This window comes from Suncus etruscus, chromosome 5, assembly GCF_024139225.1.
Source record: "Suncus etruscus isolate mSunEtr1 chromosome 5, mSunEtr1.pri.cur, whole genome shotgun sequence".
Taxonomy (NCBI): Eukaryota; Metazoa; Chordata; class Mammalia; order Eulipotyphla; family Soricidae; genus Suncus; species Suncus etruscus.
Genome location: NC_064852.1, coordinates 19090991 through 19117381, shown reverse-complemented (window position 1 = coordinate 19117381; position 26391 = coordinate 19090991). Strand labels below are relative to the sequence as shown.

Sequence of the window (26391 nt, the reverse complement as noted above, 5' to 3'; positions counted from 1 at the left end):
TTACCCAGACCCCAAGTTGCACCAGTTGGACACAAGCTGTAGGCTCAGAGTTCCTGGTTTAGCCTAAGGTGAGCCACAGTGTCATCCTGCTCTACAGATAATGTGGGGGCCCCATTCCCCTATATTCTGGCTCTTCATGTCTGACCCCCTGGGTTCTGGTGTAGTTAGCCTCTTGGCTGTGGATCCTCTTCTTCGCCTTTGGCTCTAGTGCTACTGCTGCTGCTGCTTCTTTCTCTTCCCCTTCCTCCTGCTCTTTTTTCTCTGCCTCTTCTCCCTCCTCTTCTTCCTCCTTTTCCTCTTTCTCTTTCTCTTCTTTCTCTTCCTCTTGTTCCTTCTCATTCTCTTCTTCCTTCTATCTGGAAATGCTCAGGACTTACTCCTGCTTCTACAATCAGGAATTACTCCTGGCATTGCTTAGGGGACCATATAGGATGCTGGGGATTGAACCCAGATCAACCGCTTGCAAGATAACCCCCTACTCTATTCTATGGCTCTGGCCTCTACACCCCTGCTTCTGAGTGTTCAGACCAAGGCCAATTTTGCTGACCCAGGCCTGTGGCCTGTCCTGAGGGGTGTGTGTGGTGCAGGGGTGTCAGGCAGGGATGTGTAGTGCAGGGGTATATGGTATGGGTATGAACATGTGAAGACCGAGCAAGCACATTGCTTCACTGTCACTGCTTTTAGGTGTCTGGCATTGTCACCCCGAGTGCAGGACTCAGCCGAGGGTTTGTGGTGGTCGCACTGAACAGCCCAGGCACAGAGATCTGGACCCATGTCTCGATGGGCTCTCCTGGCACTGTCTCCCCATGCCTACCTCAGCTTCCGCACACTGCCTCTGGGCTTCTGCATGGCCCCACCTCCTCGTCCCAAGACTGGCTTTAACTCTGCTCCTGCAGGGGAGTCAGGCACAAAGGTGATGCCACTTACTTTTTCATCCCTTAATCATTCATTTCCCCGCCGCAGGGAAGAGCGAGAGGCTGCACAGGCTTGAAAGGGCTGGGCAGTGCAGGGCGCGATGGCTGGTCGCTGTGCATGACAAGGTGAATCAGAGCCATCAGCCTTCTGGAAGACTCCGTCAGTCAGTGTTGTGGGTGAGGAGTCTGCGTGCACAGAGCCTGCGGAAGGCTGGTGTCTGTTCTCTCTTTATCACATGGCCCTGATGTCGTTCACTCATCGTCAAACACAGGAAAAGGGCCGGAGTAACAGCACAGCTGGGAGGGCGCTGGCCTTGCACGTGGCCAACCCTTGCTTGATCCCCGGCAGCCGATGGGTCCCCCCAAGCACTGCTAAGAGTGAGAGCCCAGAATGCTGATGGATGTGAACCCCCCTTCTTGGAAAAAAGTCTGCAAAACAAACAAACCCCTAATGTGGGTTCCTGGAGGGAGAAGGATGGCCACAGAGAAGACAGGCTGGCTCAGGGAGGGGCCTGTGTCCTGAGTGGCTGGACTCCCCCCCCAACCTTCCAGTGTCAGTCATGTAGGAGACCCCTTTCCTGTGTGTCTTTGTGCCAGGCGAACCACTGCCACTCCTTGGGTACCCACTCAAGGGCTGACTGGCCCAGCCAGTGGCTGTGGTGTGAGGCAGTGCAGCTGGTAGGGTCCCAGGTTCTCTGCTCACGCAGACCCCTGCCTCCCTCCAAGAGCAGCATGTGGGGAGCTGGGAGATGAGAAGAGGGCTGCAGGAAGCAAGTGCAGGGGGCAGTTGCACTCTGGAATTGTGCCTCTGGCTAAGGTGGCATTCCCAGGTAGTGCTCCACACATAGCTATCTAGGGAGATGCAGGTTTGGTTGGGGTTGGGTCGGGTTTAAAGGTCAGTGTCAGCACCACCTCTTGCACTTGGGCTCAACAAATTTTCCATCCGGAGGCTACTCACTCTTTGATCACAGGGAGACCTCACTGTCCTCCCCCATTTCCTGTAGCTTCAGAATTCGAGTTGATGGCAGAGGCACCGCTGACCTTTAGTTCTGATTCTGTCGTGGAGTTGCCGATCCTAAATCTATCCTGGAGACAGGACGCAGTGTGTCTGGTATATGAGTGAGTGAGTGAGTGAGTGAGTGAAGTTACTGGGTGGCTGTGGGAGCCTGGGGTTGCAGCCCCCCCTTTTTTTCTCATTTAAAAAAACAATGTTCAATTTATCTCTTTGGTTTTGGGGCCACACCAGGCAATGCTTAGGGCTTAATCCTGGCTCTGAGTTTAGGGATCACTCCTGGTGATGCTCAGGATCAAACTTGGATGGGCAAGCCTGCACGGCAAACACCTTCCCTGTTGGACTATTGCTCCTGACCCCAGAGGCCTCTTTTTCTTAGGGCCTTTGAAATGGACTGATGGCGGTGAGTTCCAAGGACATGTTCCACCCTCCCACTGGGTGTGGCAATACTGGGACCTGGCATTGTCTGGTCTGGAGCTGTGGCTCTGGCTGCCTTTCTGGAAAGAGGGGGAACCAAGCTCTGTGGCAACCAAGGTGCATGTACAGAGAACCATTAGGGAACCACCAACTCTGAGGCCACATACACTGCTTGGGGCGCCTGTTGGTGCTACCTTGCCTTTTTTTCGTTTGTTTGTTTTTGTTTTGTTTTTTTTGGCCATACCTGGTGACGCACAGGGGTTACTCCTGGCTATGTGCTCAGAAATCGCTCCTGGCTTAGGGAACTATATGGGACGCTGGGGGGTCAAACCATGGTCCATCCTAGGCTAGTGTGCACAAGGCAGATGCCTTACTGCTAGCGATACCACTCCGGCCCCTACCTTGCCATTTATTTATTTATTATTTATTGCCACACCTGGCAGTGCTCAGGACTGACTCCTGATGGTGCTCAAAGAACCCTAACTGAAGCCTGGGGATCAAACCTGAGTCAACCACATACAAGGCAAGCATCCTCCCCGCTTGCTATCTCTCCAGCCCACCACCTTTGCCCTTTTGTGCTGTCTGCTCTTGCCATGTCACTGTCCACTTTCCTCCATGATGTGGCACCCCCATCGCTCCTGTTGCCAAGAGAGCTCGCCATACCCACCATGGCTGTGGCTCAGCACATGGAGGGACCATCTGTTCTTAGAACCATTCATGCTTTCGGCCTCGAAACATGAATTGCCTGCCACTCACTGGGCTGTGGCTGTGGATTCTGTGTGCCAGGAACTCATCTCTCAGTAGTTCAAACACAGTTCGAGATGAATGTGCCTGGAAGAGCCACCATGGCCAAATGAGCCAATAGCACACAGGTGGCAAGGACCACACAGGCTGGCACAGTGCCTCTGGTCACTCCCTTTCTGGTATGCAACACTTGTGTCTGAAGGTGTGACAGAATCACCAGTGCCTGGTGACCCCTGGATAGCCCCCTGGTGAATGAAGATAATAGCACTTCCAGTGATTTGCCTGCAAGGTATCCAGGCTTGGCTATGTTCTCTGGCCTGGTAGGACCCAGCGGGGTGGAAGGGCTCCGCCTCACCTGGGCCCCATGTGTCTCCCATGGCATGTCACTGGAACCTGCTTTTGTGGAGAGCTGGAGCTTGTTGGGTGCCTGCTGCTCCTTGCACACGCGTGCACATTCCCCTTGGCTTCCCTCTTGCCCCACACAACCCTTGTCTCTTTATAAACGATCCCCTGTGGCCACTATCAAGTGTCAGGAGGCCCATGCATCCCCTAGATCCTTGCTGTTTTGTTGAGCGTCATCTGTACTTGCAAACTGGAAACTCAGAGGTCCAGGTGGTCTCCTGAGCATCTTCCTTGGCACCTGGAGTTGGAGTCTTTTTCCACCATGATGACAGTGTCCTGTCTTCGCATTTGTGTGTTGCCATGCATGTTTCTCAGGATGAAAAAATTGGGGTGAAGGACAGTGAATGAATCACTGTTCCAGGAGCATCTGGGCCGTAAGTGGCACATCTCGGTTCAGGCCTGCTTCAGCTCTTCCTGCACCTTATTCCCTGCACTCACAGTGGGAACATGGCTGGCTTTGACCACAGCAGTGACTGACTAATGGGCGGTGACAATCCAGAAGTTTTTCTTCTTTCAGCCTTTCACACTTCCTGCATCTCTTTGTCCTATCGTCAGCTTTCCAGCATGTGCACAGATGCCCCCCCCTGTCTCTCTCTGTCTCTCTCAGTGTCTCTGTCTCTGTCTCTCTCTTCTCTCTTTTCACTCATATTCCTGTTTCCCTACTAGTCAGAGGACCTTGTGCTTGCCATTCTGCCTGCCTGAAGCTGTGGCCTGCCAGGACGCACTGCCGATGTAGGCAGTGGGTCCGTGGCCCTGGGGCTAGAAGAGGTACCTGCCTCTCTCCCATAGCAGCAACTGGCATCCGGGCTTGTGGTGGTTCCCAAGAAGACAACTCTACTTTATTTCAGCATTTCCAGAAGAGTTGGCTGAGCCCTATCCTCCCTCCCTGAGAACAGTGACTCATCTCTGCTGCTTCCCAAAGCTTGGGGTATCCTCGTTCTGTACCTAGGAGAGGAGGGACCCTGTGTCCTTGGGGCCCTTGACTCCCAGGGCCAGTCTCTTGGCCCCATTCATGGGGCACCTGGCAGCCCTGGCCCTGGTAGGGCTTGTCTTCCTCCTTCCTAATATAGGGCCACTCTGGCATCTTTCCCCAAGTCTGGAGGACCCGGACAGCATCACCTTGTATGCCTGGCTATGGGAAGCTTGCTGGGACAGATGGCTGTGCAGACAGATGGCTTTAGGGACAGAATCAAGACCCATCTCCATCTCCTCCCCAGCAGCCCACACTGCCACTTGCTCCTGGTCTGCTCTACATCTTCCTAGCCTCAGGGTAAAGGATGGCCTGGCTCTGCTTTCACCTGTGAACTCCTGTCAGAACTGCCTATGGCCCCCTATTGGCAGGAGCACTTTTGGGGTACATTGGGGTCAGACTCATCAGAGAAAGTGTGGGGAGAAGCACAGAGGGACCCAAAATCTGCCCCCCCCCATGCCCTTATTCCTCAGAGGAGAAGCCAAGCCAGGCCCATGACCAACCTTGCCCCATAGCCTATAGCCCCTTGCTGTGAGTGGCCCTGTTCACTGCACAGCATGGTTGCAGGCTCATAGACCTCCCAGGCCCACCCCCTTGGGTACGGGTTGTTTTGCTCAAAGTCCTCCCTGCCCAGTCTTCAATGCAAGTCCGAGTCTCTCCTTAGTCCGGATCCCGTGGTGCCAACATGCAAGAACACCATCTGCATGGCCACTCATGGACATTGTGCCTGATCCATAGACAGGAGCGTATTTGTTGTTGTTGTTCAGCTCAGTGTTTTACTTTGTGGCCTGAGTCTGGAATGTTCTTTCCTTGAAGAGGAAGCGGCACCCCAAGAAGGCCTTCTGTCTCCTTGAGTTGTGAGGGCCAAGACCTGGCTCTGAGCTGTCTTCTCTGCCAACGTCTTTTCAGATTCAGCATATGTGTTTGCGGGCGCTCGCACGTGCGTGCGCACACATACACACCCACACACACGTGTGTATGCTTCTGACTGTATGTGACCAGGGATCCAGGCCCATTCCTACATTACTCACTTCAAAATTGAGTTTTGGTATGTGATGAGACAGATCGTGTACAATGTCCATTTCCCCCCCCCCCCCCCGACTTTTTTGTTTTGTTTGTTTGGGGGCCACACCTAGTAGTGTCAGGCTAGCTCCTGGCTCTCTGTGCTTGAGGGACACAGACCTGGGGGTGTCAAACCTGGGTTGGTGGCTTTCAGAGCAAGTATGTCACTCCCGCATTTGGCCAGCCCCTATCCTGAGCCCTTTCTCCTGGGCCCGAGTGTGCTCTGAACCAGACAAGGTGCAGGTAAGCCTACTCTATGTCAGCTGCTTGGCCGGTGTCTGCTGTGTTTGAGGAGCTAGGCATGGTGCCAGGGCCAAGGGGACCAGGTAGAGGCTTCAAGGAAATATGGCCGGACACCTGGTTTATCTGTACTGCTCTGCATCTCATGTCCCGTCATCACTCAGCCTCCTGTCCCTCTGCTGAACTGGAAGAGTATGTTTCCGCTTCATCTCTGGGCAGAGCTCCGTGTCAGGATCAAAGTGAAGAAGCAGCTTTGAGAGGTGTGAGATGGGCCCGCTACAACTCCTTGTACCATCACAGTCCCCATGCCAGTGACCTTCTGTCTTTGAGGCTGGTTTCCCTTTGATCAACTTAAAGTCTTGCTTTGTCCGCCAACACGCTTCTTCCCTTCCCGCTTCTGTGCTCTCCCCGGAATCAAATAAAGGCAACCGACCGCTTGTTTTCTGCCTCAGATCTGTTTGTATTTATGAGAGCTAATGATGTGTTGTGCCTGGGGGTGGGGGGTGGGGAAGGACGACTGACTTGCTCCTGATTCTGGAGGTGGGGAAGGGCAGTGCCACCAGATGCGGTCTCTTCCTCGCTGTTTAATAAAGGCTGTGGCGCGGCTCTGGGGCCCACATCTTTCCAGCCAGGGCCGTGGAGATTACACTGTTATATTATTAATGTACCCATCACACATGCCTTGCATTTAATATAGAACATAAGAGGCTCACCTAGCATGAATGAAAACATCTCAAATTGAAAGTGTAGATGCTATAAAAATTTTAAGGACAGGAATGTGTTACGCTTGAACTTTTGAAAATAAAAAAAATGAAAATGAAAATATGTTTTTTTAATTTTTGCTTTTGGTTTTTAAGCCACACCTGGCAGTGCTCAGGGCTTCTCTTGGCTCCGCGTTCAGTGAGGGTTTTGGGGGGAACCACTTAGGGTGCAGGGGCTGGAACTCAGGTACATGCAAGGTAAGTGTCCTGCCTGCTGTACTATGGCTTCAGCCTCCTAAAATGTTTTGTCTCTAAGATTTAAATATTGAAATTATAGTGAATGTTCTTGGGTCTTTGAGTAGGGACTGGGGGACATGTATAGGAAGGAAGGAAGGAAGGAAGGAAGGAAGGAAGGAAGGAAGGAAGGAAGGAAGGAAGGGAGAGAGGGAGGGAGGGAGGAAGGAGGAAGGGAGGGAGGGAGGGAGAGAGGGAGGGAGGAAGGAGGAAGGAAGAAAGGGAGGGAGGGAGGAAGGGAGGAAGGAAGGAGGGAGGGAGGAGAAAGGGAGGGAGGAAGGAGGGATGGAAGGAGGGAGGGAGGGAATGGAGGGAGGGAAGGGAGAGAGAGAGGGAAGAGGGAGGAAGAAGGGAGGGAGGAATAAGGGAAGGAGGGAGGGAGGGAAGAAGGAAGGAAGGAAGAAGGGAGGGAAGGAGGGAAGAAGGAGGGAAGGAAGGAAGGAAGGAAGGAAGGAAGGAGGGAAGGAAGGAAGAAGGGAGGGAAGGAGGGAGGAAGGAGGGAAGGAAGGAAGGAAGGAAGGAAGGAAGGAAGGAAGGAAGGAAGGAAGGAAGGAAGGAGACAAACATCTTTCTAGTTCATGCGAGTAAGGACCTAGAGCCTTGGACAGAGCACTAGAGCTAAGTTTTACTGACAACTATGAGCTGGAAAATGAGCCAGGCCCGGGAGCAGCCTTGGCATTATTAGCGCATCCTGCCCGCCCCACCAGCATCTCAGAGCACTTGGAGATTCATATCGCAAAGCCATCCGGAGGCCCCCCCCCATGACATTCCGTAGGGTAACCTTTGATGATGAATTTTCTTGCCCTTTTTTAGGGGAGCGAAAGGGGAGGCGGTGGTATACTTCACAGGACGCTAAATTTACCAAAGTTTCACAAATTGAAATTGTCTTAGGGGGAGGGAAAAATGTCAAGTGATTGGCGATCGCAGGACGCGCCCGCTCTGGCATTTTCCTGGCGCCTTCTGAGCTCAGCGTGGTTGGCGCGTGGGATGGCAGAACCAGCTTGAGTCTCGTCTGGGTTCTTTGCTACTGAGTCTGCAACCCCAGACCGAACAGGGCCCCTGGATTCTTGCTTCCTGATTCACGGGATCTTTCCTTAAGCATTGCTAGCCCTTGCCCTGTGTGGGCAAAGCCTGGTTACCAAATGTCAGGGGGATGTAATGGGTTGTGCTCATCTATGTGTAGGGAAATGATGGACCTCAGGATCCAAATGCCTGATGGGCATTTGCAGTTGAACAAGAGGTTTTGAGAAACGAAGCTGCTTGTGCCTGATGGCTGTGTCTAGCCCTGACTCTTTCCTTCCTTCTTGTGTGGACCAGCAGAAAAGAAAGGGCCTGTGGTAGCTGTCTTCAGTCCCTGACGACTGCAAGCATCAGTTGTTGAGAAAGTGCCTGCTCACCAGGAGCCTCTTGTAGTGTTCCCGCACACTCTGCTGAGCTGGAGATATGGTGCCAGGTGCTGCTTGCAAGGCCTTGGGGGAGAAGGGACAGGAAGGGTGGGTGGTGCTTGAAAGGATCTCCCCTGGCCCAAGCCGGGATAGCTGGTTTTGTGCAAGATATTAACTTGCATGGGTGAAAATGGAGAAGTGTCTTCTAGTTCATCTTATCATTTAGGTCAGGCCGCAAATGGCCCTCCGTACAACATTTTGTGGCCCTGCCCTAGAGGAATCTTTTTTTGTTTTGTTTTGTTTTAGTTGTTTGGGTTACACCCCCAATGTTCAAGGCTTACTACTGACTTTGCACTCAAGGATCACCCCGACTTTGCCTCCTGTGGCCCCCAGGTAAATTGAGTTTGAGAATTTGAGAATTTTAGGTCATTTCAAAAACATTAACAATTTTTTTTAAAAAAAAAACCGGGGGATCGGGAGGTAAGTGGAAAGGAATAGAGACAGTTCCTTGGCAGCGCTGTAAGCGGTGGGCCTATTTTCAACCCGCGCTCGGGAACACTATTGGCTCCTTTAGTTCAGCTTTTCGAGAAGAAGGCAAGAGGCATCACATGTGTGGGCTTGCTCGGTGCCTTTTGCCAAAGCGCAGACCAGAGCCGAGTTCAGCTTGCTGTGGTGGCGGCAGCTCTCTGCACCCCTTTCGTTGGCCTGGTAAATGCTGCCCGACAGGAGCTTCGGGCCCAGGCCCAGTTTCTCAGGTCTCTTGTGCTCCGTCCTGATTGGAAGCACGGAGTATGTGGGGCACCTGGGGGGGGGGGGCAGCCCGCATTGGCAGCAGCAATGCTTAGCACCTCGCCCACCATGGCCACCTTCTGATGGCACGGGCCGAGCTTCCTGCACCTCATTATTTCTACAACCTGAGTGGATTTGCAAATTAATTGATGCGTGGGCGGGAAGGCATCTGCTATTGTAAAAGCCTGGAGCGGTGGCAGCCAGAGTGGAAATGGAATTAAGTGTTACTCGAGTGAGCTAATAGTCCCCAGGTGAGGGCGCGCTCTGGCCCAGCCTGCCTGGTTTATGGGGGACACAGCGCCTCCTGCCTTTTCTCCTCTTGGTTTTCCTTTTTCTTTCCGTCAAAGGCATGAGATGGAGAGTCACTCGGGTGAAGTGTTTGCTGCCCTTTGCCCACTGCTCCTCGTCCTGTCCTGGGGCCTGTGAGGTTGGAAATCACCCTCCTGACTCAGACTGAATTGCTTAGATGTGACTTGAGCTGCTCCTGCTGGCCCGGTGGTGGGAAGTGGCCTGTCCATCTCCTGCACTGTCCTTCCAACTCATTCCTGGTCATCGACCTATCCTTTGTGCTGAGAAGGCTGAGCTAGATTGTTCCTTTCATGAAGTGTGTGTGTGTGTTATCTTGTCTTTCATTGACCCTCTCTCCCCCTGCCCCCTTTATCAGCTGTCCCTGCCCCCAGCCTCACGGACCTCTCCTTTGCACATGTCCTGACTTCTGGGATCTGGCAACTGGGCCATTCCACTGGGTCTGGATCCCCTCAGACCACTGGACTTGCCCACACTAGTATCTTTTTTCCCACCTTCTGAGCGTCCAGACTGAGTCCAGCTCGGGAGTCACTGCCTCCCCATGCTCCTCTGCCACTTCTCTAAGCAGTGCTTAGGGAGCTGCTGCGGGGCTGGCTCCTAGAAGTGAGCAGCTCGCCCTCCTTCCCCTCCCCTCCCTTCCCCTCTCTTTCTTTTTTTTTTTTTTTTTGGTTTTGAGTCACACCCGGCAGCGCTCAGGGGTTACTCCTGGCTCCACGCTCAGAAATCGCTCCTGGCAGACTCGGGGGACCATTTGGGAGGCTGGGATTCGAATGAATGACCTTACCTCCATGCTATCTCTGGCTCCCTTTTCTTTTCTTTCTTTCTTTTTTTTTTTTTGAAGATATTTATTAATCTTTTTGTTTGTTTGTTTTTTGGGTTACACCCAGCTGGGCTCAGGGGTTATTCCTGGCTCTACATTCAGAAATCACTCCTGGCAGGCTTGGGGGACCATATGGGATGCCAGGATTCCAACCACCTTCCTTCTGTATACAAGGCAAACGCTCTGCCTCCATGCTATCTCTCTGGCCCCTCCCTTTCCCTCTCTTACTCTCCCCTCTCCTATTATTCTCTTCCCTTCCCTCATCCCCTCTCCTTTCTTCTCCTTTCTGCCTGTGAGCACCCCCCCCCTCCACTGCTCCCCATGTGTCCCTCCCGCAGCCCACTTTAGCATTGAGGGAGCACTGCCGAGTGGAACAACCCCCACAGTGCTTCCTTTCACAGTCAGGCTGCAACATCTGAACTTCTGGTTTAAAACACACTTAGATGTAATGAGCTTCCAATTTCCCATTGGTCTTCTCCTTTCAGGGGTGGAGAGGACAGCGGGAGGACACTGGCCTTGCACATGGCCCATCTGAGAACCATCCCTGGCCAGCATCTCATCTGATCCCCTGAACACTGCCAGGAGAGATCCCTGAGCACCTCTAGGTGTGGCCCAAAAGACTAACAGCAATAACAAAAAAGCAACAAAACTCTTTTTTATTGCATGGCCACACAGGATTGTGTGGGCATTTGTTGATTCAAACTAGATTGATTGGTCTCTGGTCCTCGTAGACTAGCTAAGTAGCTACCTGATATTTCATGGGGATCCCTGAGAGCTGTTTGATACCTCAGGGTTCTCCCTAAGAGCTCTCTGAAACTTCCATGTACTCCCTGAGACCTGCCTGATAACATTATGGTGCTGCCTAGGAACTGACTGATACTTCATGGTTCTCACTGAGAGCTCCCTGATATTTCCTGGTGCTCCCTACGAGCTGCTTGATGCTTCATTATGCTCAGGAAGAGATGGGAAAAGACATGAAGCCCTCTTTTGCAGCCTGGTCATCTGCGATCAGCTTCTCTGGGCAGCCCATTTCTAGGAAACCTTGACTATATCACACTCAGACCTGCTCCCACCTGTGGGGGGCAGGGGAGAATCGGATCTTGCCTTGCAAGGTCACCAGGGCAAGGTTGTTCCCCAATACATAATGTGACAATGTCCCTGAGAGGCCGCCCACTACTCAGGCACAGGCCAGGCAGATGCCTCCCCTGAACAGGACAACGCTGGGGACTGATCTTGTCAACCATACTCTACTTTCCCCCACAGTGAGACTGGCTAGGAGGAGGCTCTCAGGGAGGGCATCAGATAAGTTCATGAGGATGAAACCCCCAGGGTGCCTTCTTGCTGTGAACTCCATCAGCATCACCAGCAGGAGAGGCAGCAGGAGTCTCCTCTGGAACCCCAGGAACTAGGGGTCCCTCCCAGCTCTGGGAGCCTTGTTGGTGGTATTGAGGGTATTGAGGGAAGACTGTAAGTCTCTTCCTGGCTTCTAGACTAGATCCTAAGCCACCTAACTTTAAGTTACTGAGTCTTGTGGCTGGAAGGCACTTGCTTTGCATATAGCCAATACATGTTCAATCCCCAGCATCCCATCGAGTCCTCTGAACCCTGCCAGGAGTAATTTCTGAGCGCAGAGCTAAGAGTAACCCCTGAGCACTGCTGGGTGTGGCCCAAAACCAAACCAAAAAATGTTACTGTTTTTTTTTGTTTTTTGGTTTTTGGGCCACACCCATTTGATGCTCAGGGGTTACTCCTGGCTAAGCATTCAGAAATTACCCCTGGCTTGGGGGGACCATATGGGACGCTGGGGGATCCAACCGCAGTCCTTCCTTGGCTAGCACTGGCAAGGCAGACACCTTACCTCTAGCGCCACCTCTCCAGCCCCTGCTTTTTCTTTTTGAAGGAGCCCTGGCTTGGGGGTGGGGGGCTTGGGCCACATCCAGTGATGCTTAGGGGTTATTCCTGGCTCTGCACTCAGAAATCGCTCTTGGCTTGGGGACCATATGGGACATGGGGGATCGAACCGTGGTCTGTCCTAGGTCAGCTACCTGCAAGGAAAGCGTCCTACCGCCGTGCCACCACTCTAGCCCCAGCCCTGCCGTTTTTGATGGGAGATGCAGCCTGCTGGGAGCCCCCACTCTCGCCCTCTGTGCCACTGTGAGTGGCAGTGCACGTGCACTCACCTGGATTCCATGAGCTACAACTTAGGGCCCATGCTCTGCCTGTTTCTTTTTCTGCAATCCTAATGCAAAAATGCAGCTCACAAGTCTATTTCCGACCTTATTAAAACATCATTTCCCCTGCCCAGCTCCCAGATTTCTGTGCTAAATCAGAGAGAGGCTGCTTGTTCAAATAGACATTATTCTTGTTTGGAAACGCTGCTGGCCTGTCTTTCTCCCCACCCTCCCCACCTTGGTGTTTTGTTGCCTTTTTTTTTTCTTCTTTTTCTAACCCTGCTGCACCAAGGCCGTTCTTATTAAATATCATAATTTGTTCATTGGAGAGTTATTTGTAAACTTAATTAACTCTCTGTCAGTGTCTGAGTTAATTTTCCCCCTTTTAATTTCAGCCTCCCTGGTCTGGGGCTGCTGGGCTCTGGCCTGTCTGGTAAAGGCTTGGTAAATAGTTTGGAAATGCCAGTTGGTGATGTATGGGCCTCCTTAACATTTCTTTGATTTATGTGTAGTGCTGTGGAAAAAGGCAAAGAAAGCAAATTATATGGCGCGAAATGTTGCCAATCCTCACTTTTTTTTTTTTGACTCTTGGTTTTAAAAAGTACACTTATCCATCAACTCTGATGGATTTTCTTTTTTATACAAATTGAAATTTTAACTCTGTGGAGACTTGGCCGTGCGTGGTCCACTTGTGCTCACTTCATCAAGTGTGGCTCGACCTGGTACGGCATGGTTGGGATGTGGGTCTGCAAACCTGTCTGCAGCTTTTGTGGGTCCCAGCCTCACTCGATGCTTGCGCCCCAGCTTGCTGAGTTAGGTACCATTGGGATGTGACAAGGGGAAGTGTCCCATACCAGCCTCATAGCATCTGTTTGTCAAAGCCTCGTTTCTTGCTGGCCAGTGAGAGCCATATCCTTCTAGCCACTGGACATCCACCATGTTGGCCTGGAGTCCTTCAAGATACATTCTGTGGACCTGTGCCCCCAGCTCAGAGCCTACAGGCCTGCAGTCCATGGTGACCATGCCACATTGTGACTTGGTGTGAGGAACTGTAGTCTGCTCTGGTGCCATCTGACAATACTAAAATCAGGGTACTGGACTCCAGGCAGGGTCCAGCCGTGAAAAGGGCCAAGATGGCAGGACCCTGGGATATCTGGGGCACGAAGCCTTCTGGGTCTGTGATGTGGGAGAGGGAGGCTGGGCCCTAGGGTTCCTGAGATGGAAAGCCTCCTGGACTGCCCACTTGAGAGGGCTGCAGGGGTTAGGTTTAGGATTAGGCTTAGACTTGGGCGACTGCCCATGTCCCGAGACCCCTGGTGGGTATTGTTGATGTGCTGGCTCGAATGGCTCTACCTGAAATGCCATGTTCCTTTGTGTTGCACCAGCTGTGGCCCTCGCCAGAGCTTCTGGGGTCCAAATAGGTTTTGGATTTGGGGGAGTTTGAGGTTATCACAGGGTGCAGGTCCGAGACCTCCTGTTTGGCCTCAAACCTGCAAGACAGCGCAGCTCACCCCAAAACATGCCTGGCTGCCACACTGGGAGCCACGTTGAGCACCCACGAGGATGAGAGGGCGCTTTTGACTTTGAGAACTTCTCAGACATTTTTACACTGTGGGGGCACAACGGTTCTGTGGTGCCAGATTCCCTTCCCGTCCCCTGTTTCTAGGGTGTGAGACACCAGAAGGCACTGGGGAGGAGGGACGCAGGCGCAGATTCATGGGCGGGTTGGTGTAGCGGTGGGTCATTGGGAGGAGAAACAGGCCCAGGGCCCCCAGGAATGCTGCAGCCATTTCTCTCATTTTGTGATTTCTTGTGGGTTAAGGGGCTTCCCAGGCTTCCTAGGGGCCACATCCAGCACTGCACTGGACATGCAGTATCTGTTCCCTACCACACTTCCACCTTATCCCAGCTGCATGCTAGTATGGGGTTCTACACACACACACACACACACACACACACACACACACACACACACACACACACACACACACACACACACACACACACAAACACACACAGCACTTTATCCCAGCTGCATGCTAGTGTGGGGGTCTCCTCACACACACATACACACACAAACACACACACACATACACACAACACAAAACCTGGACATGCAGCATCTGTTCCCTACCACACTTCCACCTTATCTCAGCTGCATGCTAGTGTGGGGGTCTACACACAAAACCTGAGTCTCTGTTCTTCATGTACCTTGGAGCCTCTCAGCAAAGCCTGGTCAGCTCATGGGTACCAAGAGGAGACAATCTAGTCATGTCTGTTGACCTCACTGCACGGGGATTCGGATGCCAGGGACTCCTGGCTTGAATTTTTGTTCAGGTCTCCCCAAGCTGGATGCTCATTCATTCTATCATTCATTCTATCATTCGTTCGTTCATTCGTTCATTCATTCATTCAATTTGAAAGCTGCAACATTGTTGGGACCATGCCTTGCACCAGAGAAGCTAGGTAGCATAATGTGATCGTACAGCCACCCTCGTGTCTGCCCATCTGTGTCCTGACTTGACTCTGTGACCTCAACCCAAGTACCAGCTTCCAGGGCCTCAGTTTCCCCATCAGTCAGAGAGCCAACTTAAATAGTGCCTCTCTCCTAGGGGGATTATAATGGTGAGTTGAATAATACCACCCCCAGTTCTAGGTGAAAACTCTGGCCAGAACAGTGGTTTCTGTCTCTCTCTATGTCTGTCTGTCTGTCTGTCTGCCTGCCTGCCTGCCTGTCTGCCTGTTGTCCAGCTGCAACCCCTGTTCAGAAGTGGGATTGACCAGTGACCACCCACCCAGACCTACCTTCCCGGAGCCCACATACTTGGCAGATCTTGCCTTTGATTGTCCCTTGTGCTCCATGTCCATCCAAGTAGCCATTGTCCTCAGTGTCAGCAGACATGGGGCCAACAGACATGGGGCCAGCCTGCCTATATGCTAGGAGCATAGTTGACTTGTGGTCTCCAGTTTGGAGCACCAAGTACAAGGAAGCCATTTCGGAGTGCACAGCTGCACTCAGGAACCTCCTGACTTGGCCCTGAGTTGGTTCAGTACCCTGTTTGCCTGGCATCCACTCCTGTTGCTTCTTGTGGGTGGAGGAGACCGGCACTGTGGCTCCTTTCTCCTGATCTGACGATCCCAAGGATGTGTGTCTACATGCAGGTCGAGTGCATGACAGATGATGGGTGAGCAGCCCTGGGCTTGCACTCAATAGCAGACCTAGGAGGTTGTGGGAGAGTTCGTGAGCAACACACACGCGCGCGCACACACACACACACACACACACACCCCTCTGTGGTGGGCGGGTCACAGCTGTGTGGGAGAGTTCGTGAGCAGCGCACACACACACACACACACACACACACACACACACACACACACACACACACACACACACACACACACACACACACCCCTCTCCCTCTGTGGTGGGCGGGTCACAGCTGTGTGCCAGGAGTGCAGTCCTGAAATGGAGTCTACTCTTAGTTCACCCTCTCATCTGGGGCTTTTCCACCAGATCAGCCTCATCCTTGAGCCCAGGGACCATGGCTCACATGTCAGTTGTTTTTCTTGAGTTTGGGGTCATCCTGGCTGTGCTCAGGGCTCACTCCTAGCTCTGCGCTCAGGTATCACTCCTGGCAGCGCTTCGGGAACCCTATGGGATACTGGGGATTGAACTTGAGTTGGCCACATGCAAAGACCAGTACCCTCCTTGTTGTGCTACTGCTCCAGCCCCAAGTGTGAATTTGGTCCCAGCCACTTGGCTCAGCTTACATGCACCTGCCTCTGGCCATGCTTGGGGTCAGCAAAAATCACTAGCTCCTAGAGCAGTGAATCAGGGCTGTGTGTTTTATCCCCAGAAATGAAAGCAAGCCAGGAAGCGCCTACCCCACCCCCTGGTGCCCAGGCCCTGGAGTTGCTCTGGACAGTGGACTGGATGTCCGGACAAACTTTTCTGGGACCAGTGTGGAAGCACTCAGCCATGGGTCATGGTGCTTGGCCTTAGTTGTTCCATCCCAGCCAGACCTGCATCCTTCTCGCTCCCCTTCTCTCCCTTCTGTCTCCTCTCGCTCACTTGGCAGAGTAGCCCCCGCGCCGGCCGCCACCTCCATATTTAGCCCCGTGGCTGTCTGTTTCCTCGGCGGGGCTGCTCAGCTGCCTGAGTGATATCTCTGCCAGCTGATTGGCATCACCGAGGTCTGATACCATGTGCGCAGCTGGCACACAGACGGGAGCAGTTGTGGAGGAGGCCTATTAATAAAGGTGTGAGCGGCGCCAGGACGTTTTGGAGGAAGGTTCCTAGCCACCCTGGGCCAGTTACTGGCCTCGCTGGTGCCCTGGGCGGTTCTATAGTGTGGCCAGTGCAGGGCTCCTAGGCAGGTGAAGCCCAGAAGCCTTCATTCAGCTTTAAGAGTGCTGCAGTGAGCAGAAAGTGAGTTCTTTGGAGGGGTGGGTCCTTCTGCAGGAGGAGGAAAGGGCTACAGACCCATTTTGGGGAACCAGCACATTTGCTGATGTTTCCTTCTTTCTCTCAGCCCACACCGATGCATTTATGACCAAGAGACAAAGATCCTTTGCCCACAGAGCCACAAATCTCTTTTGCTTTTTAAACTGCGTTTCTATCCAAACGACTTATTCCAAGATCAAAGGAAAGAGACGCAGACTATTTTCTAATGCGTGGATGAAGCAACCTCACAAAACAATGAGCTCCGTGGCAGTTTGCTGTAGCTGTTTTCCTGGGCACAGCTAATGGCCAGCGAGCCGGGGGGCTTCCCTCCTCCGAGTGATGTTCAAAGGCGCCTCCTCCTCGCAGGCAGCTCTTTGTCGGGCGCAAGAGATGGAGCATTTCAATAATGAGGGGCAAAGGGCTTTGCGATTCAAAGTGGCCACGAAGTGAGCCTGATCCTGCACGCCTCTTGATGCTGCTGAAGGTTTAATGGTTTGGGGGGACGGTACAGGGCGGGAGTTTCAGATAAGAGCTTCCTGGTTCTCTGGTTCTCATCTATCACATTAAGCATAGGCCTGCTCAGTGCGGGTGTGACATGACCCCCAAGGCCCCAAAAACGCAATAGCCAAACAACAACAAAGAAGGAAAGCAATTTATGTATAGATAATTTTAGCAAAATGGTCTGTGATCAGTAAATGTTGGACTTATATACCTATGTCATTTATATCTATATGCTTGGACATACATCAGAAATTTAAGGGGCACAAAGGGCTTGTTGAGTGGAGCTGGGTCTGAGCTATCCAGAATGTCCTCAGTCGTGATCTGTCTTGCAGCCCAAGATTTGGTTCTGTCAGTTCTGTCCTGCCATTCGAGGCTCAGTAAAAGATGTGTCAGAGTGACTTTCTGTGTCTGTGGAGGTGTCAATGAGTCTGTGAAGGGGTTAGGAGAAATCCTCCTCTCCTTTCCAGTATTTAGTGAATCCTTAAAGAGACTGATTTTTCAAGTGAGACAAACCCACTCTTAGTTGATCCTATGTTCAAGTCTTGAAGTGGTTGACGTCAGTTCGTCTTGGATTGATGCAGCTAGGAAGCGATGAAGTCCATGCATTAGCACATCCCAGCTCGTTGTGGTGCTGAAGGACGAGGCCTGACTGAGTGCCTGTGAGGGTTAGGTATGATGAAGGATTTCTGGTTTTTCCTCAAATATCTGTCAAAAGCAGGTTGGTCGGTGGGCAAAAAGGAAGCAGCAGAGACCTGGCAGGGCCAAGAGTTTCTTGCTCACGTGATCAGTCAGCGGCAGAGTATGGGGAAGCCTATTCTAGAAACAGATACTGTGGCTGATTCAGGTTCCATCCCAAGCACCCGATATGGTCCCAGGAGCCCCACCAGCAGTGACTCTGAGGGCAGTGCCAAGAGTAAGCCACAAGCATCGCCAAATGTGACCCCAAAGCAAAACAATCCCCCCAAAAAAACACCTCAACGGGGCCTTAGAGATAGCATGGAGGTAAGGCATTTGCCTTTCGTGCAGAAGGTCAGTGGTTCGAACTCTGGCATCCCATATGGTCCTGTGAGCCTGCCAGGAGCAGTTTCTGAACATAGAGCCAGGAGTAACCCCTGAGCGCTGCCGGTGTGACCCAAAAACAAACAAACAAAAAAACAATAAAAAATACTCCCGACAATAGACCTTGGTTTACTGTATGATCTCTGGGTAGAGGTTGTCCTTAGTAACTTTAAAATAAATAAGAAACACAAAATAAGCGTTTGTCTTTATTTCTTTCTTTTCTGTTGTTGGGGTGGTACTGAAGGAACACACACATGGACATGGTTGTGGCCCAGGAGCCCTAAGCAGCAGAACTTTAGGATCGATCTCTGTCCTTGACAGAACCACGGGGTCACTCTAAGCCTGTCCCTGACAGAACCCGGGGTTACTCTTTGCCAGTCCTTGACAGTAGAACTACGGCATCACTCTGTCTCTGATAGAATTATGGGTTTACTCTCTGCCAGTCTCTGAGAGCAGAACCAGAAGTAACTCTGACATGTGGGTAGGGCAGGAATTGGACTCAGTCACTGGCAGGTGCTTTTATTTGGCCACTGAGTTGTGTCCTGTAGTTTCCCTGTGTTGGGTGTGGTTGCATTTGGGCCTCAAGACTATGGGCTTGTTTCAAGCAGACTGTAGAGAAGGGACTGTCAGGAGGGAGGCAGCTTGGTTCAATCTTTGGTGGACATGGTGCCCTCACTACCTCACCACATATGGCTTCAGGGCACTGGGTGAACTAATAGGGCCATTATTGCCTCCTTGCTTCTTGCTGGAGCCCAGACCCCTTGTGGTTCTCATAGCAACCCTGAGGGGTCACTTGCAGAGTGAGGTGACACTCGGGTGGCTGGCAAAGGGGGTAGGGTGAGTGGGGTCAGGGTGGGGGTGGGTAATAGCATCCCACCCCTTAGGCTTGCTGCCCTTGGTGCTTGTCACAATTTTGCAGGTTGCATATTACAGAGCAACTGTTCTGGGGAAATAAGCTTCAGGTTTTCCTAATTGTGCTCAGGGGTTACTCCTGGCTCTATTCTCAGAACTCACTCCTGGCAGGCTCGGGGGACCATATAGGATGCCGGGATTCGAACCACCGACCTTCTGTATGTAAGGCAAATGCCTTACCTCCATGCTATCTCTCCGCCCCCCAGGTTTTCCTAACTTTTCAACCAGTGTTTTCCCCAGATAATTATGGGTTTTTACAAGTGTCCTCAAGTAGGGAGGGAGAAAACTAGTAGACCTAGTTGATTAAGAACAGAGTTGAGAAGTGACCAAAAAAAAAAAAAAAATCAGTCCTGAGCTGGTCATAGAAAATAGAAGTTTGAAATGACTCAAATGATCCAGCCAGAATCCAGAGCACAGCAAAAGAGCCATTTCTGCTGTGGGGGACTGTTGGCTGGTCAGCAGCTGGTTAGTGGTGCCAGATCCCGATGCTGTAAGATGCAGTGCTTCCCTTCACCTTCGTCATCTTCATAGTGGTTGGGGAGAAGTGATCCTGGATGGAAACATCACATTAGAACTCTGATAGGTTCCCTTTTTTGGGGGGAGGCGTTGTTTCCATGCCACAGACATTTGGAGTGGAGTGTGTTTATTGAAGTAGTCTATTTCTTTTTCTTTTTTTTTTTACTGAAAATATTACGGAACCTGTAATCGAAACTTATGGCAGCATTTTTGGGCGTGATATGTTCCTCATGCTAATTTGTGGCTCGGCACTGAACTCCCTTCTGTTGTTCCAGAACCATTGGCTGAGCCGCCGCTTTCCTGGAGTCTTTTCCGCTCGCGACTATGTTTCATGGAATGAACTGTTGGGTGTATGAATAATGCATGACTCCAGTTGGACGGGAGCTGCCTGTCAGTTTTATTAACTTTGACCTTTTCCCCATTATAAAGATGGTCCGGTAAATATTTAATGCCCCCCTTATAGATCTTGATGGTCGGATCCGTGTTCCTGGAAACCCAGACACATATAGATGATTAACAAATGCTGCCTGATCACTGTGAGTCAGCTTTTGGGGGTGAGGGTGGGCGAGGGGAAAGGCAGGCTTTGATTCGGGGAGAGGAGACCCCTGCTCCTGCCTCAGTCTGTGCTGTCGGAGGTGCCGGGAGGCTGCCGTCATCTGGGCCTGTCAAGGCAACAACAGAGCCCCCTCAGATGGACAGCCGTCAGCCTGCTGTCCTGCTGTTGGCTTGCGCAGGAAGCAGAGTGGTGCCAGGTGGGCAGAATGCACCCGCCACTCTGCCTCGTTAGCAGGACACCGCTCTCTGAGAGTCAGCAGGCCAGAACGGCTGAGCTTGCAGAGGCCCCTAATATAGGATCCAGGCAAGGAGGAGCACAAGGAGGACTAGGCCAGGCCCTGCCAAAGCCGCCAGGCCCTTCCCGTCCAGAAAGCCCCACGCATATTGCTCTCATTGCAGATTCTGGTGGGAAGATCGAAACCCCAAGTAGCTGACATTTGGAAACATTGTCTTTCAAACTTGTACTGTCCCTGGCTTCCATTGATTTCCCATTTAAGAAACCTGTAGGAGAGAAAAAAAAATTAAGGAAATTTGAGCAAAATGCATTGGTCTAAGATGACTTGTTAGAACCCCGATTATCCACCACGCCCCCCCCCCCCGTCCATTTTTATTCTGAATGTGTTGTGTCTTCGTCTCGTCTTGTGTTGCCATAAGGTTTGCACAGGAAATGGAGCAAATAAATCAAGAGCCTCTTAAAAAGCAATATGGATACTCCATGCCAGACACTGCAGCCTTGCAGGGTCACTGGGTGGCTTCACTTTTATAGCCCTTCTCAGGGAGCAGATCATTTCCATGGGTTTTGTTTCCTCTGGCTTTCTGATCTTTGTGCAGTCCTGTGTCCAGAGGTAGGTCAGGCCGTTTCTCTTTCAGAGTCATATTACTACCCTCTGTATGCAGGCCTGGCCTCTACCTCTCTGCTCTGGCCCTCACCGGTTCCATTCCTGAGAGCCAGCGGCTAAACGCTGACTATGCGGATGAAACCCAGGCTCTGAAAGAGCATTTTGAGAAGAAATTGATTGAAGAGCTTCGGAACAAATTACTGTTTGTATGTTTGGTTAATGCTAAATAAATGTTTGAAAGGCCTGGCTTGGTTGGAGGAGGAGGAGGAGGAGGAGGAGGAAACATTTGGATGTTATAAATGATGTCGGTCAAAAAAAAATCTGAACTTGGCATTTTCACATCAGGGCGTCTTCTTTACATCTGTTCAAAATTGGGAGCTCTTTCAAGGGTAATTTTATTATAGAGAGATTGATGACAACCCATGATCAAAAACATCGACAGACAGGCTTTCAAAAAAGAAGCTTCGAGTCATTGTCCCGAGTCATGTTGGCGCTCAGCTTTATTTGGCGGGCCAGAGTGACAGGTTGTATGTTCAGTAAGATCCTGGTAACCAGCCTGGCTTAGGGTGGGGCCACAGAGGGCTTTGGGACCCAGGGGAATGTTATGCTTGCTGCAGATGCTCTGCCTGGTGTGACGGTCCCCCAGGTGTACCTGCTCATCAAAGTACATCAGGCTGGCACACTTGAAATATGGGTGTTGAATTGAATGTGAATTATAACTCAATAAGGTGGAAGTGAAAAGAGCTTTTAAAAAATATTTACTTTTTTTTTTATCCCTCTTGGTTTTGGGGCCACATCTGGTGATGCTCTGGGCTTACTCCTGGCTCTAAGATCACTCAGGAATCACTCCTGGTGGGGCTCAGGGGACCATATGGGATGTTGGGAAAACACCTCCCCTCCCATATATATGTGTTTATTTTGCTACACCTGGTGATGCTCAAGGGCCACTTCTGACTCTCTGCTAAGGAATTACTCCTACTGGTACTTGAAAGACACCTATGGGGTGCCAGGGTGGAATCTGGTTCAGTTTCATGCAAGGCCAGCTCCCCATACACCAGCTGTCCCATTGCTTCCCCATCAAGGTGGAATTTTTTTTATCATGTTGGGTATGGAAGTAGCACTTTTCTGTCAGTGGGAAAGTGCAGGGCTGGGAAAGGGCAGTAAGTGCTCCACCCAGAGGGACCTCGAAGCTCCGCATTGGGCATAGATTTCTGATGGTGCTGGCACTGAGCTCTTGGCTGCATGTTACCTTCCACCAACAGTGCCCCTCGGGGTTGGCAGTGTGAGGTGTTGCGGGGGGGGGAGGGGCTGTCCCCATTCATATGTACTAACAGCGCAGCTTCAGGAGCTTGGGGTCAGATCCTGGCCTTCCCCCAAAAAGCCTGGCCCAGTGGTGCTGCTTTTCGTCCTGGCCCACTTTGAGGCTGTGGGTCTTAGAAAGTGCCATGCTCTGCCTTCCTGCTCTGGGCTCTGTAGTTTCGTGGTACTTCCTTCAAGCAAAATGGGGCAGTGGCCAGAGCACCCTGGGTAACCTCCTTTCAGGAAGATCCTGGATCTTAGAGAAAGGGGCACAGGAGTTGAAGCCATTTACAGAAAGGATCTATGAAAGATGATGCAAAAGGAGTACACTGGGAACCATTCGGGAGCAACTTTTTTTTTTACTCTCTGTTTACAGCAGAATCCTGGTTACCCTTCCCCCCCTTTTGGTGTTTGGTACTTGACCTCAGCAAAATCCTGGAGCATTATTTCCATGTTTGAATCAATTATCCTGTTATTGGGAAATGGATTGGGCGTTTAAGAGGCTGCCAGTTTTGCTCGCCACGATGCTACAAATGCAGGTTTCTTATTCTGCTTGTCCATTTCTCCTTGGGAATAAAATATTAGCAACTATATGGGAAACTAGGTAGATGTGTGTATATTTGGGGGGAATGAAATGTTAGCAACTATATGAGGAATTAGATAGACTGTGTATGTGTTAGGGAAATACATCAAGTTCGAGTAGTATCCAGTCTCTGGTCCTCACCAGCCTCCCTCTGCTCTCAGTTGCAGTACCATGCGGGACTGGCTTCTGGCCTGTTGAACCAGCAGTCCCTGAAGCGCTCTGCCAACCAGATGGGCGTGTCTGCCAAGCGGAGGCCCAAGGCTCAGCCCACCACGCTGGTGCTACCGCCGCAGTAAGTAATGCCTGGAAAAGGGCTTTTTGTGCACACGAGATCCTTTTTTTAACCAGGTCTGTGTGTCACTTGCTTCGCAGGCCTGTGTGCATGTGGCTGTTTCTGGTGGTTGCTTGCTTTGGCATGTGACTTTCCCCGGCTTGAATGTTCAGAGTCCTCAGAGCTCACCCAGAGCCAAGCCCTTTTCTGGACAGTGACTCTTCCCTCCTGACAAGGTGGCAGGGCTGGAAGTGACTCAGCTTTTCTCGAGCATTCTGGAGCTGGGTAGAATCACTCCTGGGTGGCTGCTCCTGGTCCCACTAGAGGGGATGGGGTGTCCTGAAGTGTGTAGCTCAGTGCTGCTTCCACAAGCCATACCCTCTGCTGGGTCACACCAGGGAGCCCCACTCTTAGAATCCCATAAGGATCCCTGCTTAAAACACACACATACACAGACATATACACGCTCTGTGCTCAGTGGATTATGCAGTGTTGGGGATCAAACTCAGGCCTGTACCCCCAGCAGTCATTGTCATCTGGTTTGCCTTGTCCAGGGACCAGGGATTTCTTTCCTTTGCTTGTGATGTTCCTTTATTCATTCCCTCCTGGGCTCTTTTGTATCAAAAGCCTGTTGAGTGGGGCCCCAACGCTGCCTAGGGGATATGGAATGGAAACTGGAAGAATGCATATGTTTTCTGTGTGTGGACCCACTTCCGAGTGCCCAGTGTTCCCACCCTGCCCTTATGGTGGTCGTCCTCCCTGTCCATCTTCAGTCACGTCAGCTGGGAGGTGCATTTGCAGGTGAAAGACTTGGTGGTTTGCCTCTGCTCAGGGTCAAGAATCCATTTATTGTGAGATTTGCAAATATTTGAGATTAGCAGAAACTCGTGCTTTTTGGTAAGCAAAGAAATATGTATGGGCCCAGGTAGTGGGGAACCTGATAGAGATTGTCACAGGCCCTGGAGAGGCTGGCTAGATCCTGCACCCCAAAACAAGCGAGTACTCTGTATCTGTGTGATGCATGGAAGGGAAGCAGGTGTTGATGAGTCGGCTGGTGACTTTAGGGGAAATATAGAACCTGTTGAAGGCCCGTGATGGTGGTGGTGGTGGTGGTGGGCAGGGATATCACAGAGGACTTTTGGGGCTCTTTCCTGTCATTGTGGCTAAGCACAGACCACTTGTGTAAATTTTTTTTGGGGGGGGGGTCACACCTGGTGGCTCTCAGGAGTTACTCCTGGCTCTGTGCTGAGAAATTGCCCCTGGCAGGCTCAGAGGACCATAAAGGATGCCAGGGAATCGATCCAGAGACCTTCCTGGGTTGGCCTCATGCAAGCAAATACCCTACCACTGTGCTATCCAGCTGGAACTCTTCATGGACTTCCATGCTTAGGGTGCCCATAACTAGCCCCAGGAACATGGCCTCCTTTGTCAGCCACAAGCACCTCCTTCTGTTGCTCTGGCCCTGCTGCATACTCCTCTCATTGCCATGAGAAGTCGAGTGGGCCTTGTAAAGCTTGTCACTTTGCCTGTGTGGACTGTCCACTGAGGCACGATGTTTGGCAAGAAGTGAAAGACTTTTGTGTGGTTCCCCCCTCTCCCAACAGGAGCTAGAGTGTGTTTGTTGCTAACTCTCTTGACAAAAGTCAGTTCTTGGTCCATCTGTTCACCATTTGGTAATTTGCATTGGCTTGAAACCTGTTTACAGGTGACACGCTATCCTGAGGACACTTAGCAACTATTTTAAGCTCTACAGCAATCAACAGACTCTGTTCTCATGCCAGGAGGGGAAAAAAAGAGGTTCACAACTGTCATTATAAATTTACCATAAATCACTCAAAGTGCTTCGTTTCAAGGAGCAAAGTGGTTCCTGTGTCCTAAGAATACCACGTGAAAATGATTTCCTATACCCGACAGCTGATTACCTGTGAAAACTGATGGCTGCTGTTTTACCCCATGGGGGGTTTGTTTGGCTCACAGGATCCCAGAAGGTCTTTCTGCAACTATTGTCGGGGTGCAGTTTCTGGTTCTCAAAATAGTCAATGAGTTTTAGTGAACATCTACTCTGTGCCACTTACCTGTGCCATGTCTTTGGGGGTAGCAACACCAGTAAGATACAGCTGCTGGCCTAATTGGGTTAAAAATAGAACTCTAGGAGTGTGTGTATAATGTAGATTCAAAACAAAGACAAGACCATGAAGCCTTGATGTGCCAACCCAGTTGGCTAGTGAGTGTCAACTTCCATCCTTCCCGTTCTTTTGGAGTGGTACTTTCCCCCGAGCTGATGACCGGGAAAGAATGGGTCCCAAGTTCATTTATTCTATCCAAAACAATATAAGACAAGCTGGGATATGTTCAGGGTGGCAGGGCAAAAGTATAGCCGTGGGGAGTGAGGCACCAGGGAGAAGATGAAGTTTATACACTGGGGTTTAGGAATAGGGAGCAGCACAGAGGGCAATAAAAGTGACGTGTAATCTCCCTCAACTGGAGCTGTCTGAGGGAGGAGAGTAATAACTGATCATAGAGAGGTGGTTGAGCTCCTCTTTGTGCTGCCCCCCCTCCCCCCTATCTCTGGAGCGGTGTCTCTGAAGCTTTCACCTCAAGGAGAAACCCTGGAACAGCTGTTCTATGGTATTTTCCAACAGTTGCTTTACTGGGCAGTCCAGGAAGAGCGGCACTTTATATTACACAATCCAACACTTTGTGGTATATAGTTGTGGAACAGAAATAAGCAGCCCCCTCCAAAATATTATGACCTTGTTCTGTATCGGAGCCTACTGTTTCCTGAGCGGCATGGTTAAATATTAACTTGATTTAATCTACAAAATGTTTAGACCTGCGGATTAGCCATGTCTTTTTCTGTTCTATAGAAGAGCTGCCATAAAAACTGGGTTGTTAGGATGCCAGAGAGTTAGCACAGAGTTAACACAGGACTTTTGCCTTGCATGCAGCAGATTCGAACAGATGGCGATTCGAGTCTCGGCATCCCTTATGGTACCCCGTGCCTGCCAGGAGTCACTTCTGAGTGTAGAGCCAAGAGTAAGCCCTGAGCGCCGCTGAGTGTGACCCAAAAAAAACAAACAAACAAGAAAACTTGGTTGTTAGCATGATGTTATCCTCAATGAAGAGTCACTAAGGAGATCTTGCCCCAAATCCTCTAAGGTTCTCTAAGTAATCTGTCAGCT

The 26391-nt window shown here is 51.2% G+C and overlaps 1 protein-coding gene across 1 annotated transcript in view; it reads left to right on the top strand.

Moving 5' to 3' along the window:
- Positions 1–26391, top strand: part of MED27 (mediator complex subunit 27) — a 148928-nt gene that overhangs the window by 32658 nt on the left and 89879 nt on the right. The window contains exon 3 of the mRNA XM_049774077.1: positions 23100–23230. Coding sequence (XP_049630034.1) covers positions 23100–23230 — 131 coding nt within the window. The remainder of the gene's footprint in view (positions 1–23099; positions 23231–26391) is intronic.